This window comes from Engystomops pustulosus, chromosome 1 (genome assembly GCF_040894005.1).
Source record: "Engystomops pustulosus chromosome 1, aEngPut4.maternal, whole genome shotgun sequence".
Lineage (NCBI taxonomy): Eukaryota > Metazoa > Chordata > Amphibia > Anura > Leptodactylidae > Engystomops > Engystomops pustulosus.
This window is the reverse complement of record NC_092411.1, coordinates 38697336-38720306: the sequence shown is the minus strand read 5'-3', so window position 1 is coordinate 38720306 and position 22971 is coordinate 38697336. Positions and strand designations below refer to the sequence as shown.

At 42.2% G+C, this 22971-nt stretch overlaps 1 protein-coding gene across 6 annotated transcripts in view; it reads left to right on the top strand.

Annotated features, from left to right (window-relative positions):
- ARHGEF28 (Rho guanine nucleotide exchange factor 28) overlaps positions 1-22971 on the top strand; it is a 140398-nt gene that overhangs the window by 98258 nt on the left and 19169 nt on the right. For 3 of the 6 annotated variants that reach the window (XM_072138592.1, XM_072138576.1, XM_072138610.1), the window contains 16 exons: positions 1183-1381; positions 1521-1632; positions 3853-3933; positions 4896-4935; positions 7804-7927; positions 10640-10766; positions 10989-11044; positions 12911-12962; positions 13045-13180; positions 13276-13397; positions 14080-14220; positions 18290-18537; positions 18625-18747; positions 19524-19641; positions 20361-20615; positions 22293-22369. In XM_072138592.1, coding sequence (XP_071994693.1) covers positions 1183-1381; positions 1521-1632; positions 3853-3933; positions 4896-4935; positions 7804-7927; positions 10640-10766; positions 10989-11044; positions 12911-12962; positions 13045-13180; positions 13276-13397; positions 14080-14220; positions 18290-18537; positions 18625-18747; positions 19524-19641; positions 20361-20615; positions 22293-22369 — 2011 coding nt within the window. The remainder of the gene's footprint in view (positions 1-1182; positions 1382-1520; positions 1633-3852; positions 3934-4895; positions 4936-7803; positions 7928-10639; positions 10767-10988; positions 11045-12910; positions 12963-13044; positions 13181-13275; positions 13398-14079; positions 14221-18289; positions 18538-18624; positions 18748-19523; positions 19642-20360; positions 20616-22292; positions 22370-22971) is intronic. The other 3 variants (XM_072138600.1, XM_072138620.1, XM_072138585.1) reach the window with 2 other exon arrangements.

Below are 22971 nucleotides of genomic sequence, written 5' to 3'. Positions count from 1 at the left end.
ACTGCAGTGCCATAACCGTAATGATGTTATAGTGCAGGTGCTGCAGTTTGCCGGCAGACAAGGAGTCCTTGCATCATATTTCTGTATGATGCAAGGACTCCCATCCATGCTTCTGTGTTCGGTCCATTGGATCTAACTAGCATGTGGGTCCGTAAATATTTTCTTATTTATTTTAGACTATATGCGTCCGTATATACTCGTGTATAAGCCGAGTTTTTCAGCACAAAAAAATGTGCTGAAAAACATCACTTCGGCTTATACACGAGTCAAGAAAAAAATAAAAACCGTAATACTCACCCTCCGGTGTCCCGATCTTCAGCGCGAGGCTCCCGATCCTCGGCGCGGTACCAGGCGGCAGCGGGTCCTCTTCTCTCTTCTGTAGCCGGCAGATCGCGTCCATGTGATCTGCCGGCGGGCGCACAATAAGATGCAGCGGTGTCGCGGCTGATGACGTCATCAGCCGCGACACTGCGGAATCCTAGTGCGCGCCCGCCGGGAGATCACATGGACGTGATCTGCCGGCAACAGAAGAGAGAAGAGGACCCGCTGCCGCCTGGTACCGCGCCGAGGATCGGGAGCCTCCCGCTGAAGATCGGGACACCGGAGGGTGAGTATTACGTTTTTTATTTTTTTATTCGCTTGGCAGGGGGCAGGCTGTATACTCTATGGGGGCAGGCTGTATACTCTATGGGGGCAGGCTGTATACTCTATGGGGGCAGGCTGTATACTCTATGGGGGCAGGCTGTATACTCTATGGGGGCAGGCTGTATACTCTATGGGGGCAGGCTGTATACTCTATGGGGGCAGGCTGTATACTCTATGGGGGCAGGCTGTATACTCTATGGGGGCAGGCTGTATACTCTAAGGGGGCAGGCTGTATACTCTAAGGGGGCAGGCTGTATACTACATTGGGACTGGCTGTATACTACATTGGGACTGGCTGTATACTACACGGAGACTGGCTGTATACTACACCCTTGGCTTATACTCGAGTCAATAGGTTTTCCCAGTTTTTGGTGGTAAAATGAGGGGTCTCGGCTTATACTCGGGTCGGCTTATATACGGTAATTTTTTTTTCTTATTTTTTTGGACTATATGCAGGGCGTTCCAAAAAAAATGTTAAGGCCCCCTTTAATTGTTTTTGTTTGCTCTGTTCTATTGACACAAAGCTTCCTCTTTTAGTTCCAGCTTAGATGGCCTCGATGCTGACAGTGAAGGTGAGGGGACCTACAGCAGATATCAAAGTCCTGATTCTCCAGCGCTAGAGGATTCCTCTGGATTTCTTGGGAACAGTGCGGATGAGCTGGACTCATCAGAGACAAGCGCTGAACGTGATTTTCAGAACAGACAAGCAGGGACTTTACCCCTTCTACAAAGTAAGGTAAATCTGTTCACAATTTATGACATCTATCAGAAAAAAAATTACACACATTTTATTGTATTTTTATGGCATCCGCAACATTAAAACACTGAACCATAACATTGAGTATAATATTTACATGTAAATATTTATTTTCCAGGATCCTTTGTCCTCTGGTCTTAGATTCCGGTCTTACTCTTATTCCTCTCCGAAAAATTTTCTTGGAAAGCCACGATTGACACGTGACCTCTCCATCGGGGAATCTGGGGATGGTGAGTGTTGGTTTTGTCAATTAGGGCATTTGGAGAATCTGTAAGGGGTATATTCATCTTAGGTTTTTATGACATTTCCACAGGATTTGTCCTAAATACTTGTGCCAAAGGAGTAAGGAAGTATGGAGGACTCTACCCCTTTCATGCTTTCAATGGAATATAGAAGTAGTTGGGACTGAAGGTGTTTGCAAGTCAGATAGCAGAACACAAAGCCCAGAAAGAAGTCTTTGCTTTTTTTTTTCCATTTAATTTGAATAAGGAACTCCATGTACACTCTGTTTGTGTTGACCACCTCTACTTTCTGTCAGGCAGCGAGATTGGGGTCAGGGGCCTCTGTTCTTTAGAGGTGCTGGTGCAAAAATATTGGATTTTGTGGCCATTTGCAGAACTTTATCAACCAGGGTAATGTTTTAGAGCTGGAGGAGTTAAGCAGATTGTATGTGGTGTCCTATCTGCAGACAGCATGTTGTAGAGCAGGATGAACTGAGCAGATTTTACATGGTGTCCTATCTGCAGGCAGCATGTTATAGAGCAGGAAGATCTGAACAGATTGTTCATAGGCGCAGTTTTATCAGGGCTTGTACACTAGTCTCCGGTGTACAAGCCATGAAGTAGTCGCAGTTCTGTCCGGGAATTGGAAGACAGCCCCTATAGAACTGTATACAGAGACAACCCACAGGACTCCAATCATGTAAGGTACAAGAACACATTGTTGTATCAGAAATATTTTAATAAGTAATCCGTAAAAGCAATGTTTTTATTGCCCTTTGTGCTGCCTTGGACTCCAAGCTTTGGCAGGTAAATATATCATCTGAGAAGTCTCATACACTTATTTTGAGTGGCAAAATAATAGCAGCTTTATATGTGCGTGTATATTTATTTATTGATTTGCTCCTCACAACTAATAATAATGTAAAATGCACACATAAAATATAAGCAGATTTATTCTGTGTCTACATTACTACAACCAGTTCGGTGGGGTCTGTAATTGGAGTCAATTTCCCTAACTCAGACTCAGACTCTCATATACAAGGGGCATGTTAAAGTGATAATTTTACAGTAATATTAAGGTTAAGTTATTTAGAACATAAATACAAAATATATTTTTTGGAATACAACCTTAGGCTACATTCACATGGACATTTGCTGGACGGGCATATGTCTTACGCGCTGGAGAGGAGGAGGGGTGACCCCTTCCCTCTCCATGGGGATGTACACTGCATGGCCACGCACTCTGGGAAAGATAGGATATGTTTTATCTTTTCCTTGTGTACTGAGCGGTACAATGCCACATGTGTGTGGGACACCATATCGCTCTGTGCGCCTATAGCCGTCTATTACGGTCGTGTGAATGTAGTCTTAGCATTATAATAGAAAACAGTTTTCCCCTCGTATTCTATGTATAGTGTATAGAATCCATAAGAGCAGCTGACCCGAAAAGCCAACTAAAACATATAACTGTATACATAGACACATACACAGGACATTCCTTATTTCAGCCTTAATCCAGTTATCCTGATCACTATAGTACTTTGCCTCTGATCTATGGGGGAAGAGCTTCACTACTGAGCATGTACATAATGTGCAGTCACATTCATCTCAACCAAAAGCCTAAAAACTTGAGCTGAGAGAAAATAAGCAAACTAAAATGTAGTAAAAAAGTAGCATACAGAGAGTATATACACTGGACAATTGATGCATGCACAGCTTTTTGAACCTTTTGATATACTAAGTATTAACCTTAATCCCAGTCCCTGTTTACTGTGATCTGCAGGGGAGAAGTTTCACTACTGAGCATGAGCATGGAGTGCCTACACATTTATCCAAACCAAAAGCCTACATCCTTCGATTAGGAATAGAACAGACATTTATAAGACCATAATTTCCCCAAATTCTTATTAAAATATTCAGCACATACTGCAGAGAACTAATTGTAACAATTTATTATATATTTTTGGAGTCCATTGGTTCATTTTATTCTCCAACAGAATGGTCTATGACTCCGACTCTGCATCCCTGACTACAACTAGCTGAATATTTCAGTAACCCTTCTCCTTGTTACTCACAGTCTACGGTCTTTCCTATGTAGAGTAATTTAGTTTCTCTAACCTAGTAGTAGCTACTACTCCTCTTGCTGAGAGTACAACTTGCTGTGGACGCTTATAGTAATTGGGTACTAAGAAGCAAATATGTCTGCTTTCACTCTATCCCTGCGTGTAGATGCTGTGTTCAGCGGCAGTGGTCGTTCACTTCTTCAGTCACTTTCATTGTCTAAATCAGTCTCACTTCTTCACCCGGGTAGTAAGTACTGCAGTGGTGTGACGGTGCCAGCTTTATCAGTGGTGGTCTAACCGGTGGTGGTCGTAGCTTTCGTGTGCTCTTTGGGGGGGGGGGGGGGCTACACAATCATAATTTATTACGCCCATGTTGGCCGTGTATAGCTGGCCAAGTATTGTACATTACCACCATGGGCACATGAAACCAGAGCCAAGATGTGTAGCATTAGTAGATGTGTAGCCCCTGCTCGTAGGATCTGTTTCACTAACTGGTGGTGGTCTTCTCCCCTTAGTTGTTTTAGGACTATAATCTAAATGTGCAACAACAATATTTTAGGTGTCTGGGATAAAATGATATGTGATCAGCATTTGCAGTTACATGGTGCCTACATATCTTACCCCTAATGTTCTTAAAATCTTAGCTGGAGGACATGGGTAACCAAGGTTTATTCCCATCTTGGTGTCATTACTTTATGACTGATAGGAGTGTGACCCCCGAGGGTCATTCCTTAGGATAAAGTAGTCACAGCGCTGTTGTAGGCCACCAATCCCTTCTTAGTTTTCCCTGCACTTCGGATTTCCGGGCACCCATTATGGATCCATTACAAGGCCCAATTACCTGAATGGAGATGCTGCCAATTCCTTGCACAAATACAGCTTTGCAGGAAAAACTAAAAATGTTCATCGGTGGGATCAGTAGGGATTGCTGCGGTTTCTTCCTAACATTCCTAAAGCATATCCCAGTGTTATGCCAGCGCTCTGCATCATGGGATCCTGTTACTTTGACATCATCTCTGATCTCTTTGGTGCTTTGTCATGTGTCCACTTATTTACCGTATTCTTCTTCTCCTGATTGTAAATTAATATTTATCAGTTTGTCTAAATCTATTGTGATGGGTTTGATGGCTGGTGGAGATCTCCTGGTGGAGGATGACTTATCTCACAAGAGACAAATGCCTAATTGTGCTTCCTTTTTTATCTTATTAGAACGGGCATACAGCCTTCCTGACCAATCCAGAGAAAAAAGGTATGCTACATTACTGGCCATAGACCGTAGAAATGGTGGGAAATGCTATAAAGGGTTCTGAGGTTTACATGTCAAACTCCTTTTCAAAAATATCTGCTAATTCTGGAATATCTGCATCCAGACCTACTATGTTCATGGGGTCTTTCATATGGTTCTTTTTGGAGTTTTAGAAACTTTATTCACATTATAGGAACATTAAGTACAATATCACAATAGGGTCACCCATATTCTACTTCCTTAGGTAAACTTTCCCCTCCTGTCTGTAGGAGTCTCGTGTCTCCTGTGTCTTGTAGACTTCTGACCAGTCAGTGCATTCATTAATAAATGTACACCGCTCCTATGTCACTGCACAGAGGGGCGTGCATATGTCCAAGAAGTGGTACGGAAGTGGTTTTTATGGAGGGGCGTACATTCATTATTAAGGGCACTCTTATTCGTGCCCAAACCCTTGAAAAGGAGTCTAACGTCTCTCAAATCACCCTAAAATTGGCTCTGTGTAGTGCACATTATAAGCGTTACAGATGTAACTTCCCTGTTTCCTAGTGTTCTACCATTTTTTGACAAATACCTGTTTATCTTTAAAGAGCTCTTCCCTTTACCTCGTAATGTGTGTGTGTGTGTGTGTGTGTGTGGGGGGGGGGGGCAGGATGATAGGTAATTTATCACAATACATCTATTAATAGTTCTGCTGCTTTCTTGATATGTAAAGTGAAGCCTTCGGTCATTTACCTCATCAACCAGATATCCCTGACCATAAAATGGCTGCAGATGGAGGGTCATGTGATCTTATCTGTCCCTGAACAATTGCCCTGCCAGAACCTTGATCTCATATTCATGAATACTGTCATAATGTTGTAGCAGGGCGATTGCTCACATAACCCTCCATCTGGGGCCATTTTATGGTCAGGAATCTCTGGCTGATGAGGTAAAAGACAGGAGATGTCACTTTACATATCAAGAAAGCGGAGCAGAACTATTAATAGATGTATATTGTTAAATTACCTAACCTAGCCCTTCCACACATATACACAGCACGAAAAAAAACATGAGGTAGAGTGACCAGCCCCTTTAAGCAAATAAATGTCTCTGTGCACTGGGGGCGGGGCTGTGCCTGCTGGTGCATCCATTCTATCTACACCTTATTTCTTATGGTGAGGTCAATCATTGTGTAAATGGGCAATATGAGCACAGCTCCGCCTCCAGTGCACATTTTCTCATTTGCATACAAAGGAAAATTTTCCATTAATACCAAATCCATGACAGACTGGAAAGGAATTTTGTTACTTGACAGCACCTCTGTTCCTTGTGCTCAGATGATGTCCGTCTAGATGCAATATTTTTGGCATGAAGTGTGGCATCTAATCATTAGACTTCTCACCATGACAAATGCATCTCTTCCATCTACTGAGGGAGCGGATAAATGTCTGATAGACCGGGAGAAATAAAGTAATGAGAAAAGGAATAACATACCAAAAAATCCGACTGACCACAAATCTTACTTGGTATTTTCCATTGTGTTATCCATGAATAGCAGTGACTGCAATAAGAAGGTATTTGTTACATAATGGAAATTCCAGAAATAGCAGTCGTGCTAGATAACAATACAGATGATTATTATAGAAGCCTAATGATATAATATGTCATGTACAGTACATGTTACCTTCATATCTATGTCTGCCCCACACAGCATCGCTAAAGTCCGCTCCAGCTGAATGTGAGGAACGCGCTTAGCTGTCATTTGTCGTAGTAGGCAGATATCTTGTAGTCATCGCAGTCAGACGTTCTGCAGATTCCTAACCTTCTTCATTAGGAAATATGTGTATATGTGTATGGCTATATTCACACACACGTATAGGGGACATATATATACGGCGTATATACGTCCCCCATAGCCGGCAATGGGTGCGTGGTGCCATACGGGAGTGGTACGGAGCTGCGCACGTGCGGCACCGTACCGCCCCGTAGCTGGGAGAAAGATGGGACAGGTCCTATCTTTCACCGGAATATGGCGCTGTGCAACATATATTACAATGGAGAGGGGTAGGGATGAGCATTGCTCACCCCCTCCTCCTCTCCCCAGCGCCGACGTGTGCCCACTGTGCTACGGTACGGCACAGCGGGCACACCTCTGTGTAAATGTAGTCTATGTATTTATGTAGATGTGTATATATGTATGTATGTAATGTATATTTGAATGAATGTAGATGGGTATATATGTATGTATGTATGTAGATATGTGTGTATATGCATGTACATACACACACGGTGTGGGCTTTAGGAGGCTGCCGACCGATCAGGAACTTGAGTGTCTCATCAGGCAGGATAGAGACCCCCTAAGCTCTTAAGTCATATGAACCCACATATATTATAAGTGTAGGAGCCTTATAGACACATGTTTAGCATCAGCTTGTTAATAGTCCTGCCATACACATTACTCAAATACAGAGCGTTTACACCTCTACCAATACCTACCTCTGCTTCGTGTCACTCTTATGATTGTTATGTCTCCATTTTATTAAATGGGTTGTCTGTGAGCACATACGTGTAAGTGACATGAACCAGACCTAGGTAACATCGGCTTACACACATTTCATCCATGCATGTGGCATTGTGCCATGCTGGATCTGTTTATGTATCCCTCTACAGTAAGAAAACATCCCCTGCTGCTGCAGTGTCTGGAGCCTGGAAGAAACTGAGACTGTTGTAGAAATCTGAGTAATCTAATCCTATGGTGTATGTGTAGATATTCTTCAATAACACTTGAGATGGAAAAGATTCCATAGTAACAGATCCTCAAGCTGTCGACTTCACGTTTTAGAGATTTTATTTCTGTATCATTTTGGCAATGATTTCTCTGATTTTTTTCAGAATTGAAGAGGAAGAATGGGATCGGTATATGACCCCTGCAAAGCCAGAGTCTGAGAAGAATAAAGTGAGCCGCACTTTTAGCTTCTTGAGGAGCCGGATGTCTAGTACCCGCAACAAAAACAAGGTATAACCTCATTTGTTCACTCGGACTCGGAGCAGCTCGACTGATCTGTACTCAATACATCATAATTGTTCCCCCATCATATCCGGAAGCAGAAATCTCTTAAAGGAGTTGTCCATTATAAGCACATTCCAGCTAATAATTGATATTGTTTGTGCAATGAAAATTTATAATATACAATATATATATAATATACTTTCTGTATAAATTCTTTAAAGTTTCCAAGATCTCTTCCTGTTGTCAGGAAGCTTCATTGTTAACTTCCTGTAGATAAACATCGGTGCATAGTCATGTGATCTCACACAAGTGTACGGCTCGTTATATCACACAGTGTAATCAAAGCTATATGATACTAGAGAGATGTGCACCTGTGTGACATCACATGACTGTGGACCGGTGTTTACCTACAGGAAGTAAACAATGAAACTTCCTGTTGCATGACAGCAAATGGAGATCTACAAAACTGTGAAGAATTGATGCAGAAAGTTTATTGGAAAATTGTATAACTTTTCATTACACAAACAATGTTAATTTCTGTAATGTGCTTAAAGTGGACAACCCCTTTTAAGCGGGTTTAAAAAATAATCAAGGGTAGAGGGGAAATATCCAGCTTTCCAAGTTGCTTTTAATGACTTATTTCTGCAAGGGAACCAGTCATGAGGTTTTAGACCCACAAACCACCACAGTCTGAATGTACTCCATCCATGGAGATTTGGCATCATGCAGAAATACATCTCAGAATACTGTATTCAAAATTATCTAAGGAGTTAAGGAGGTGAAGAAGAGCTGCACTAGGATGTTCTCTTGGCCAATGTCTCATAGTCCAGCTATATCATCACAAGTCTGAGTGGCAGCTGCTGAAGCTGGCTGATGTATGGTGTAGCTAATGGTATACTTGTCTTGTCGGACATTATTAAAGCCAGAATCTGTCAGGACTCTATTCTCCGCCCCTGTTACTCTTTACAGGTCATTTAAATACAATATTCAAAGTTCTTTTCTGTAATATGAAATCTATCAGAAGAAGGACATAATTGTGACCTGAACCAGTCTCCATCCTGGATAACAGGTAGCTGATGGCTTGTGAGTCTAACACTTTACAGGTTCCCTTTAAAAACATGTTTTTGACTTTTACGTATTTTGCCATCACCCCATTACATTTTACAATCTTTTATCCTATTAGTCTTCCACATCTTTATTTGCCAGGTATTAAATGATAAATCCTCACACTGGATCATTTATGATTCCAGGGAAATATAATTACCGTGAATGTAACAACATTTCTATTCTAACGAAGACTAAATTTAATTACCGTTTGTTCCTTTAAAAATGAACTCGCTTTCTCCATTATGTCTATTACATGATATGACTCTTCTGTCCTCCGCGACTGGTTTGTTAAAGCCTAAGCTTATTTGTTTGATTTAGCTTGATGGATAAAATGTAACTATTATTTCATATGTATGAACCTTAGCCAATAGATTTATCATAGGGTAGAAGTTTAAAGAGAACCTGTCACCAGTTTTTACCCCACTCAACTAACAGCCCCCTCGGCTAGCAAATGTTTACATAAAAAGAAATTGTTGCCAAATGACCTGAGAAGAGTCACTTTTAGTGGCTGAAAGAGGAGTCTCTCTCTTTATACACCCCAATCTTGGTTTCTATAGAATCTAGGATCATGGTTCTGATTTCAGTGTAAAGTTACAGGCAGGTAGAGATATAGGGGGTCATTTACTAAGGGCCCGATTCGCGGTTTCCCGACTTGTTACCGGAATATTTCTGATTTGCGCCGATTTCCCCTGAATTGCCCCGGGATTTTGGCGAGGCCGAACGAAAACCTGACGGATTCGGAAAAACCGCAGCATTTAAAAAAAGAAAAGTGTTGCGGAGCTTGCACTTACCTTCACTAGGAATAGGCCGGTGAACTTGAGTGCGTTCCGATGCTCTTCAGCGCAGCAGCGCCACCTGGTGGACGTCGGAGGAACTGCCTTAATGAATCCGGAACCGAATCCACCGCAGAGAACACGCCGCTGGATTGCGAATGGACCGGGTAAGTAAATCTGCCCTATAGACTGGATTTGGATGTTTATCTTCAGTTTACTGCCTGCATCTCCAGTTGTGCAGCGCAAACAACCACAATCCTGATGTGATGCTAGATGAGGTTTTAGGCATCTAAAGGGACCCTCCCCTCCAGCTTTTAAAAGTGACTCTTAGCACAGTTGTGTATGACTTTGGAGAAGATAAGAGATGAGCGGACTTGATATTTGAGTTCAAAAGAAATACGTCCTGGTCGGTCGGACGGCCTAACCCGGAAGTGGACATTAAATCCACTTATCTCTAGAGGAGTAAATCTGTGACATGTGACAAAAGAGGTAATGCAACAACGGAGATTTTATACCCTCGCAAAAGCGAGTGATAGTGCCTCTTTAAATCCAAAATCTTGGCTCTGGGAACTAAAGAAGGTTTTCCGCTTATCCAGAAATCATGAGACCAGGAGTGCATACAGTATGTGATATGTGAATAGCTATCCATGCTACCTATATCTTGCAGTCCCAATATACAGCGTGTGTGTGTGATATATATATATATATATATATATATATATATATATATATATATATATATATATATATATATATATAATATGTTGTATTGTTAGCCTTCAATGCCTTAAGATTTTTGACATTTCTTTTTCATGTTTAATTTCTTTCCCTGGTAAAGACCAAAAACAAGGAGACAAAAGAGAAGGTGAACAGACACCAGTTTGTCCCAGGCACTTTCTCTGGTGTGGTCCCATGTTTGGTGTGTGAGAAGGCTCTCCTGGGAAAAGAGTCGTTCCAGTGTTCCAGTAAGTACACGTGAATGTGCTTGTCCTCAGCCTCTTTGTAAAATATTACACACCATTCTTTAAGGTTGGCATAGATTTTTCTGCATTACTCATAGCTTATTTATAAAACCGATATTCTGCTGCCTGCATCCAGTGCTGATCCTCCTGTACCCTCCCTGGAGTCTATGGTGGTATTCATTCAGTGGATACTATATGATTTAATGCAATTTTGCTGTTTTTCAGATTGTAATGTGAATGTACATAAAGCCTGCAAAGATGCTGCTCCTGCGTGTTCAAAGGTGAATGCATTAATTCATATACTATAGAGTCATAGTAGATAAGCAGGGAACAAGATGTCAGTCCATCAAGTCCAACCTATAGCGTGTTGATCCAAAGGAAGGAAAAAGGAACTTTAAAGGAAATCTACCTTGAAAATCCATCCTGATAAACCAGGGACACTTACTCATAGATCCAGGCACCGTGACTGTAGTAATCTTCTTATATTTGTTATCAGTGGCCTCCTTCCTTCAAAAATCAACTTTTACAATGATGCTAATGAGCCTGAGGGGCTACCCTTGCCCCTCTGTGATCTGGCTTTACGGGCTGTAACATTGTCTCATCCTCCACCCTCGGAGGGAGAGTGAGACAGTGTAAAAGTCTGTAAAACCTGAACAACAAAAGGTTAAAGTAGCTCCTCAGGCTTATTACCATAATTTTAAAAGTACATTGTATAAGGAAGGAGGCCATGGATAACAAACAGATAACAACAGTCACGGTGCCTGGATCTGTGAGTAAGTGTCCCGGGTTTATCATACTGGATTTTGATGGTCGGTTGATGCCAACTGGCCCAATGTAAGGGAAAATTCCTTAACAACCTCAATATGGGAGTCAGAATAACTCCCTGGATCAGGATTTCCCAATCTTTTTATTCCAGGACCAGATGTGCCTCTATTAATTATATGTGCACTTTAACCCTTTATCATGATGTAAGAGTATGTCATGGTGCCATTAAGGTTGTATTGAGGGCTCTCAAAATACAGGGCAGGTATCTGTTGTACTATGCACTTGCAGCACCTAAACAGTGACAGGGCATAACAGAAGCCAACTCGTCCTGCACCTTAAGGAGGTCAAGTCTAGGCGTATATGTAATTGAGTTAGAATTGTTAGTAGAGATCAGACTCCAAGTTTTCTCCGGGTTTAGCTGCATCCTTTGTGACCCAGGCATATTGCTGGATTGGTGGAATAACAGCCTATCTGGAAAATTAATGCCGCTAGCTACAAGCCATGGCTGTGATTTGCCAGGGACCCCAGGACAGGTTGACCGCCAATCCGGTAATATGTCTGGGTCGTTAGCTGTGCTTTGGCCTGCGGTGTATACAAGGCTGTCTGATTAGAGTCTAGATCAGTGTATTTGTACATGGGCCTGACAGATTTTAAATATCGTACATAAAGAAGGTTATAACCCTACAAACATCTAGGCCAAAAGTGGCAAAATAATATAGGTGAAAGCATTTGTACAATTCCAACTTTTCCTTGCATTGCTTATCTGTGAAAGTGAAACCTCATCCTTGAAATAGTGTCATTCCTGTGCGGTGTGTCACCTGTACACTGTGAATGGAGTTATTGTGTTAGCCAAGGAAATAGCCATGGGAATGTGGTCTGTGTATTTACCATGAACCCATGACATCACTGTCGGAACCAGCCGGGATTGTTTCGTACCACAATGATATGTAACATCCCAGTTTAGCTGCTGTCTGCTTCTATTGTGTGCAGTAGACTGGTGAAGCTTAATGTCGTGTCCCTCATAGTCCTGGCAGGAATTACAGGTTAATATTATACGCCGGATACAGGTCTAAGACCTTTAATGAACCTGGTTGGTTGAATAATGTGGTTCTGGTCTGGAGCACTTTTTTATCTTGAGCACATGATCTATAGATTTGTCTTGGGTCAAGGGGTTCTGGCAAGAGAGAACTGAACGACAAATGGCTTTTCGTCGCTGGACCCTTTCGTGTTACTGACCAGAAGATGGATGTGCTCTATCATGTTCTTTCCTGCACACGCTCCTCATTGTGGAGGTTGGGGGGAATCTTGTCTACCCGTGTCCGACAATTACTTTTCATTATTCCTATATAATAAGTAAATTGCATCTGTTTCGTTTTTCTTAGAAGTTCCAGGACAGATATAATCCCAAGTATAAACAGACGGCCGTCATTTCAAGTAAGTGGGAATCTACAATCTACATCTACGTAAGATTCTTAGGGTGTAAACGGTAATTATTAATGAAATATTCTCATTACAGATTCATCGTTCAAGGACATCCCTCAGCCTGTTCTCTCCACATCACCTCCATCAACATCAGTGCATTTAGGGAAGAGAGACTCGGGCCTAGCGTCCAGTGTCCCCTGCCGAGCCATGTCTGTATCCGGAATAGACAGGTATGAGAGCAAAATTTAAGGACGTTCTAAATTGAATAGTCTGTTTCTAGCTTATTTTTTTTTTTATTAAAGAATTAATTTTTTTTACCATGTAGGAGATCAGACCAGTCATTGGAATCTGATGGGGACACAAGTGGCTCCCGATCCAGGTCACAGTCTGAAGAGCTGCTGCAGTCAATGGGAACACCTCCATCTATGGATACTTTCCCAATTGAAGGTTAATTTATACATTTTCTATGGGACAATAATGATAATAGTCTTATTCTTGCCTGTTAAAACTTTAGGCACTTTATACTACTACCTCCTCAGGTAGGGTATGAAGTGCCCTTTCTAGAATTCCCTTTTAAGTAAAATATCTCCTGTTTACCAATAAGAAATCTGGAAAGGCATGTAAAAATGAATGTAGATTCCATAAGCGGAGACCATGCGTACCACAGTCCTGATGCTATCTGAAAGATGAGATTCTTGTCTTTATATGACACCAAAAGCATGTTATAAACTCAGAGATAACTAGAAGTCTCTAAACTTGACTCATCTCAGGAAAATATGACTCCTACTAACCTGCTACTTTCCACATGTCTTGGGAGGACATTTCTATAGGTAAACATCTTAGAATTCACATTTAAAAGGGAATTCTAGAAATTTTATTTCATACTCAACCTGAGACGGATAGTATTTAATTGGGCAAGAGTTGGTGTCCCTTTAAGCCTTGTAAGTTAGATTTCGTTTCAAGTTCTAAAGTTGAATATATGGAAAACCACATTAAACCACAGTGTAGTATAAGAGAATCATAGCAACTACTATGGTGTGCCTTTAGAGCAAGTGTGCCACACATTGACATAACAATTTGTTATTTCTGATACAAAGACCTTATAACTCTTCTTTCTTGTTGTGCCTAGATGTGGTGGACTCGGCCCTGTGGAGCGATTTCAGTAGCGATGCTCTGGAATTTGAAGCCGAGTCTTGGAGCTGCGTCGTGGAATCGTCTTTCTGTCATAGGCAAGAAAAAAACGTCATCAAACGACAAGACGTAATATTTGGTGAGTCAGTGTTCAATATTGCAAGAAAGAAGTAAGTTGGAATATGCAAAAAACTATAGTGTATAAATAGATTAAAGGACATCTACCACCAGGATGATGGATTGTAAACTGACATACTGGTGTGTGCCCCCTCTGGCAGGATCCGCTCTTCTTTTAGCTTTTTGTGCCCTGTTTTTTTTTTTTTTTTAACAATAAAAGGGCTTTTAAAATTATGCAAATTAGGCTCCATAGGTGTTAATGGGGTCTGAGCCCCTGAGGACTATTTGCATATTTGCATAAAAGCCTTTTTTTCTTTAAAAAAAAAAGGGCACAGGAAGCTTAAAGAAGAGCAGATCTAGCAGATCTGCTAGAGGGGGCACACACCAGTATGTCAGTGTGCTTGGTTTATAATCTTTGATCCTGGTGGTAGATGTCCTTTAAGTGTCCCTTTACTTTATGTTGACCTTTTTTTTTTTCTATACTAAAGTTATTTTGTGTAATATTTATATACAGATTAGTGGACGGATTTCTCCCCATCTCTTGCTGCCCTCCTCCGTCATTTTACAGATCTGTACAGATAAAATCTCAGTAGTTTTCCTTCTTGGTTTACCTTCACTTTATTCACTTCTTCAGCCAACTTGTCTACACAGAACTAAGAAGAACAATATCTGCGGCTCAAGCTGCAAATGTTAAAAAAATAATTTCATTTTGTTATGTGTTTGACCCTTCTGAGCTGTTCTAGCGCTAGAACGGCTGAGGAAATCCATTTTTCCACACTGTCTAGGGTCTGTTCCTGTTTATGTTCTTCAAAGAGTCATTTTCAGACTCCATACAGAGATGTTTATAGTTCTTTGTCAAATGGTTTCTTTCCATTGGCTGGATATAAACAGAGGATTACCGAGTTTCTGCGCTTTACCTTTGAATAATCGTCTGGAGACCAAAACGGGAAATCCTGTGTCCTGATAGAAGAGGTTTTAAGCAGGTCAGGCACGGTTCCATGTCCCGGCATGTCTGCTATGTCCCTGGCAGATCTAGAGGCCGTGTTATAGTTGTTGGGTGGCTTAAATACCAGTCTTACTGCAGGGTGTTAATGTATATAGGAATCCTGAATTACAATTTAAGCTGCGCTCCAGGGAGCTCAATGGAGGGAGCACAGCACACTGATATTTATGTGGCTAGATTATATCTATGACTTGTCGAAATACTGTAGACAATGTTGGTTACTAATGCATTAATTGTCAGGGTAGTACCTGGTGGGGTCTCTGGACATATTCCCCTGCTGCTGATTTTAGGCTTTTGCCAATAAGCTGTAGATACATATTAAGACCAGTTTAGCAGAATTGTATACTGCCTGTGTTTTCTTGACCAGTTTTCTTGGCGTCGGGTCCCAAACTATCAGCATCATAGTCATCTATATAGCTGGAGGACTGTACTATAATGAATACAGAAAAGGACAGTAGTCCAATGGGTAGACGGAGACCTATAGCACAATAGGTGGCCATGATGCCGGGAGTCCTGGTCCCCATAAAGTGTTCAGCCTGGGAAATACGACCGACATAAAGTCATACAGTGGGGCACATTTACTTACCTGTCCCGTTGACGCCGCCGATCCGGAATTCCGCGGTTTGTCCGAATCTGTCGGGTTGTCCGACGCTGCGAAACCCGCCGGAAATGCATCCGACTGACCCTTAGTAAATGTGCCCCAGTATATTTGACACACAGAAATCTACCAGAGAGATGAAAGCTTGTGCCGACCATCTTCCATGCGACACAAATCGGGGGATGGGTCGTCGGACGATCCAACAGATTCGGACTAAGCACGGGATTTAACTTTTAAATCATGTCGCAAGACAATGCAATTAGATACATCGGGAAGAAGAAGGTGAACTCTGGCAGACCTGCAGGACACATGCAGGATATCGTGCGCAAGATCTAAGTGAATCGCAGCACAGTGCATGATCGTCGGACATTCCGGATCGGGGATCGCGACATGGACGGGTAAGTAAATGTGCCCCACAGAGTCAGCCTGCTATATGCCTCCCTCCCTAGCCTGTAGCTTGTAGAGTAAGTCTCTGCACGCTGCTGCTTGCTGGTGTCTGAGCTGGGCTCGTAATGCAGGGGGAGGGACAGGAGGCAGAGAGCACTACAGTGTGCAGAAAGGAGAAGCTATTCATGAGAAAAAATCCGAATTAGAGAATGGGGCACATTTACTAAGGGTCCGAACAGCACATTTTCATCGGGTTTCCCTTCTTTTTACTGGTTACCCTGAATTGCCACGGGTTTTTGACGCACACAAATCGGGGGGGGGGTGTGGACGTCAGACAACCCGACTGATCCGGACAAACCAGCGGAATTTAAAAACAAAATTGTGTCGCAAAATCAGCACTCGCATGCACCCGGAAGAAGAAGGTGAACTCCGGCGGACCTCAGCGGGGAAGCGACAGATGCAGGAAATCGGGCGCACGAGCTATGTGAACGGGTAAATGTGCCCCAATGTGTTATTTTGTTATCCTGAGTATCCCTGTCACATACACAGTAGAACAAAGTCTATTAGAAAACATAACTATATCAGTAAATGTACTAGGAAGACATGATATTATTTTGTGTATTGGAAAGGGGGATAAAAATAGAGTAAATTATGAGATGTTAGTGTAAACAAATTAGCCTTAATTGAATCCTATAATTAACTCATGTTTCCTGTTTCTTACTATTCCAATGGTAATATAATTATAACTGTGTGAGGGATCGAAAGGAAGGAACCTAATTCACAGAATCATTAAATACTTATCCACCTGTAATATTGGATAAAAGTCACCCGAATCCCAGAGATTAAAATTTGACTCTATGTGAGGAATATACATGGTGCCCGCAGTTGCTCTTTTTTTTTCTTCCTATCAGGTCTGTCCTTAAAGGGAACCTGTCACCAGGAGACCCATTTTTAGCACTCCCCCAGTCCCCACAGAGCATAGTACATACACTGCCAAAGTGTTTTTGTATAAAAAAAATTGGTTTTACAGAAAAGAAAATATGTTATATTGTACCTTTCATTAGCATCTGCTGTGACTAGGCAGTTGCCAAATGGGAGGAGCTGGAAAGGAGCAGTTCCCCCCCAACCCTTGGGAAACAGCTCCTCCATGTGACCTTTTCAAATATATGAAAACACCCATCACTTGGCTTAGCGACGCCCCCTGCTCCTCTACAGCCAATCCCGAGTGAGGGGAGTTATTCATATATTTGGGGAAACTGCTCCTTTCCAGCCCCTCCTATTGGGTAACTGCCTAGTCACACAGCAGATGCTAATGAAAGGTACAATATAACATATGTTTTTTTCTGTAAAACTTTGGCAGTGTATGTACAATGCTCTGTGGGGACTGGGGGAGTGCTAAAAATGGGTCTCCTGGTGACAGGTTCCCTTTAAAGGGAATCCATCGCCACCATTTACCTACATGGAATGACTGCTTTCTTACATATGGATTTTGTCCGCACGTCACCCAAATCTTTGTTTTTATTGTCCAGTTGCTCCCCCCTTACCAAAACCTTTAGAAATATGCTTTGGCAGAGAACCTCAGACTTCAGCTCCACATCTCGCTGGACCCAGGAGTGACATACCAGAAGGGGAAGGATGAAAGTAGGTGCAGGGCTGTGAAAGTGTAGTGGGGGCGTTGTTATTGCCATGAGGTGCTCTGCTAATACCCCCAAAGCACTTCAACCTCATTTGCTAATTTCTAAAGTTAACTTTTGGTACATAAGGAGCAACTGGAAAATAAAAATAGTTAGTTCAAGGTAGGTAAATCGTGGTGACGGATTCCTTTTGATTGGCTACTGGCATGCCCTCTACCCTTCTCAAGCCAAAGTAGTCGAAGGGGACTAGTCGTGACTAAAGACAACTTTCCTGAAGAAGTCAGTGGACAGTCTAGGAGCTTCAGGTGCAGTGACAATCATGTCTAATGCAACTCAGTGGAGAGTTGCTTTAGCTATATTTCTATACCCCTTATAGAACTACAGTACTTGGAGCTTTTCAGCCTCTGTCCTAGGAGTAACAGATTATTTTTGGGGTCTCATACTATCCTATTTTTTATACACCTTTCAGAACTCATGCAGACGGAACTGCATCATATCCAGACCCTTTTCATTATGTCTGAAATCTTCAGGAAAGGGATGAAGGAGGAGCTGCAGCTGGACCACAGCACTGTGGATAAAATCTTCCCTTGCCTTGATGAGCTCCTGGAAAGCCATAAGTCCTTTTTTTATAACATGCGAGAGAGGAAACAGGAGTCCAGGGAGGGGAACGACCAGAACTTTGTAATCCACAGAATTGGAGATATCCTGGTACAGCAGGTACAGAACATGAACTCTGTGATTTGTCTGTGGTGTAGTAACAGGGGTTGCGCCTCTCACCTGCTGCTTATATGTCTCTTCTTACAGTTTTCTGCAGAGAATGCGGAGAAAATGAAGAGTATTTATGGAGAATTCTGTAGTCATCACATTAAAGCTGTGAACTTATTCAAAGAACTTCAGCAAAACAAAAAGTTTCAGAATTTCTTAAAAGTAAGTAATTAAGTGTTTTCATGTCTAAAGCTCAAGTATTCAGGTGCTACATGGCACTTCTGCGATCTAACCATTATGGATTGACTCATGAAAGAACATAATTAGGGGGACGCATTGTGTAATTAATAACAGAAATGGACCATGACCTGACAAATGCAGGTGTAAACATAGCCTTAGGCTGCATTCACACAAACGTATGGGACTCGTATATACAGCCGACATATATACGGCATATATATGTCCCCCATACATGGCAATGGGTACACACGCTCTACGTCGGCACCGCACCGTTCCGTAGCCGGAAGAAAGATAGGATGTGTCCTATCTTTCCCTGTAATACAGCGCGGTGGCCATACATTACGAATGTATACCTGCCGAACATACATCGTGTGAATGTAGCAAGGATTACCATCTAGTACTGTTTGTGGGATTGGGCCAGCATATGGGTCTGTTTCCACAGGCCTAAGTTTCTTTTTCAGTAGTAAAACCATTAGTTAGCTATGCAGTTTCTGTGCAATAATGCAGGTTTAATGCCACCAGGAGTTTCTCTTCTGGGATGTATAGATATATATAATATGTGATTACGGCTCATCATCTCCTGCGCTGCAGCGCCTCACAGTGGACACAATCATTTTTTTTTTTTCAAAGTATAAAGAGTTGGATCATGATAAGCTGTGCCATTTATATCACCAATCACTTTTGCTCATGTCCCTTTTATGTAGTAGAAAACTCAGATTACGGATAATAAACTGTAAAATATGTTCATGTGTTTATAGGTGACAAACAGCAATCTGCAGGCCCGTCGGCGGGGGATCCCTGAGTGCATCCTGCTCGTAACCCAGCGCATCACCAAGTATCCAGTGCTGGTGGAGAGAATACTGCGCTATACACCTGGTCAGTAACATGGGCGCTATAGCTGGCAGGCCTTAGGAGGCATTCACATGCAACAGGTTCTGTTAAAGAATTTTCGGACCAAACCAGATAGGAAAAACATGGCTGCTTCATTCTATAGCTAGCACCATAAATTTCACTAGTTAAATGTTACATTACACTTCAGCCTTATTCACCAAAAGGGGCTTTCCAGGATTTATAGAAAACCCATTCAAGCCAGGGTTTTCTTAAAGGGTTTAATCACAGATTTTTATTTTAACCCCTATTCACATTCACAGGATTAATGAGGGTCCAACTGCTGAGAACCCAATAGGTTATGAGAAAGAATCCCCATGATCCGGAGAATAAGGGTCCAGTTGTTACTAATGGGTTAAGTAGCAGGTAGAGCTTTTGTATGGCTGCTCCATTCAATTCTATGGGAGTGATTGAAATAGCCGGGCAAAGGCACCTCTCCCCCTGAACTTCCTTAATTCAAGTAAGACCCCTTTAAGTGGAACTGAGCTGCAGGACCAGCTGTAATCCATTGTCAGTCATGGATTGTCAGCAATTTTTTAATGTAATTCTGTAAAACCCCTTTTATACTTTTTTCACCATTGGTCATGCTGTAGGTGGCGCTATATCCATAGCATTGTTATGCCTTACATCTTGTTATCCCATTACACCTATTTCCATGTGTTACTAGTGTGCCTCCGCGCTCAGCGCCGCTCTTGTGTTTTCTCCAGAGGGCACCGAGGAACACAAGGACCTGTGCCGAGCTCTCGGCCTCATTAAGGACATGCTGGCGGCGGTGGATTTAAGGGTCAGCGAGTTTGAACGGAAACAAAAGCTGGAAGATTTTCTTAATAAGATGGAAAATAAGACCTTCACCAAAATGAAGAATGGCCACGTCTTCACAAAGCAGGACCTAAGGCTCAAGGAGAGGGTCCTGCTGCATGATGGTGTTCTCCTATGGAAGACGGCCACCGGGAGATTTAAAGGTACTGTCCTGCCCAGGCTTGTCACTGTACTCTGGAGAGCTAAATTTAAAACAATTTTTGACTTAACCACTTAACGACCAGAGCCTTTTTTGTTTTTTGTGTGTGTCTGTTTTTTGCTCTACACCTTCAAAAATCTGACTTTTTTTTATTTTTCCATTTACGGAACAGAATGAGGACTTGTTTTCAGCGTAAGAAATTGTACCTCTTGTTTTTAATATTGCATGGCATGTACTGGGAAGCGAGGAAAAAATACAGAATGTGATGAAACTGACGAAAAAGCCCATTTTCACCATTTTCTTTTGGGGTTTCTTTTTACGGCTTTCACTGTGCACTCCAAACGACATCTCCCCTTTGTTCTGTCGGTTTCAATCACAGGGAAACCAAATTTTTATAGGTTTTATTGTGTGTTGATAGATTAAAATTCTACACAGGTATTTTTTCTTCATTGTGCCATATTCTAAGGCCACTAACTTTCCCATACTTTGGTGTACAGTGCTCTGTGAGGGGGCATTTTTTGCTGGATGGAGTTTTCATTGCTATCGTTTTGGAGACTGTGCAACCTTTTTATCACTTTTTATAAAAATTTTTGTGTTGCAAAATGGCAAAAAATAAGTGCTATTTTTCTTTATGGGGTTCACCTCCGGTAATGACCATTTTTTAATATTTTGATTGATGGTGCATTTTGGGACGCAGATACATGTTTATGATTTTATTTATTTTTATATTGGTTGTAGGGAAAAGCAGGGGATTTTGAACTTTTAGTTTTTTGTATGGTTTTTTTTCCCATTTTTTCAGGCCCTCTAGGTTATTTTAAACATAGGGGGGCTGATTGCTCCTACCGTATAATGCAATACTACTGTATTGCAGCATATGACAGTTTTGCCACTGATCTGATCTGCCACGGGCATCCGCTTACAGATTATCCCCACCCACCAATGATGTCAGATGGACAGGGGTGAAAACCAAGATGGCGGCACAAATGCAACACGGTATTTTAATTGTCTCCAGCAGCTTTGCAGTGCCAGCACCCGCCTCGGGATTCAGTGGTGGTTGTTTGCTGCAATATACAGCAAACACCCTATATGGAGAAGGCTGAGCCCGTGAGCCCTCTCCATACACCCATTCCCGATGCGTGCCATAATGTGTTTCTAAGTACATGAAACTTTGGCCAACAGCAGGGACTCCTTGCATCATATATCACTATGAGTCACAGAATCCTGTAATGTGGTGCGTGGAACAGGCCTGACCTTTGTTGTCTGTTTTAACCCTAAATATCATAGCAGCCTATAGAGCGACTATTGTACTAAATAGCTTTTCATTATCAGTAACACTACAATAACAGGAACCCAGGTTTATGGAGATCTGATTTGTAATAAGAAAGATGTCCATGGCAGGAGGGAGAATCTTATATACTAAACATCCAGAGAGACCCTCTCATTGCAGGATGTACAGGGGCTTTATTCCATGTGTGCACTGGAGCTGAAATCCTCATCCCGGACAGCACAGGAATGTAATGAACATGGAGCAGCTTGTGCCAGGGATACAGTGGCCACATTGCCCTGGGGCTGTATACATGCAGGATCTATGTCTGGACTGTTTATATAGGTGGTGACTTCTCCTCTAGATCAGATTAGAAATGGCTGCTATGGTTTATTTAACTTGTTTTTCTCTTTGCAGATATTCAAGCTTTGCTTTTATCCGACGTGTTACTATTTCTACAAGAAAAGGATCAAAAATATGTATTTGCTGCCGTGGTGAGTTTGTATCCAATGTGTTTTTCATTATTGGGTTTGTAATAAAGTAAAGCAATGAAGCGATGAGTGGAAAGAGAATGTACTGCCAGCTGGAAATACTGTATCAGCCCTGGACTTGTTGAAGCTTACAGCACTACAAAAGGATATTGTGTGCATTCTCCCTGCGTTCAGATGAATAGATGAGATTTTATTATGTATCATCCATTCACCTGTGTCCTCTGAGCAACTGAGTGTCAACTCACCTGTCACACATAAACTAAACATCAGGCCTTGTAGGTGGGTTGTATTTGTATTTGTATTAATATCCAGATGCACATTTCAGTGCACCATAGGCGGGGCTACCAGGTCCGGTGCACTATAGGCATGGCAAGCAGGTCCAGTGCACCATAGGCGTGGCTGCCAGGTCCAGTGCACCATAGGTGTGGCTACCAGGTCCAGTGCACTATAGGCATGGCAAGCAGGTCCAGTGCACCATAGGCGTGGCTGCCAGATCCAGTGCACCATAGGCGTGGCTGCCAGGCCCAGTGCACTATAGGCGTGGCTGCCAGGCCCAGTGCACCATAGGCGTGGCTACCAGGTCCAGTGCACCATAGGCGTGGCTA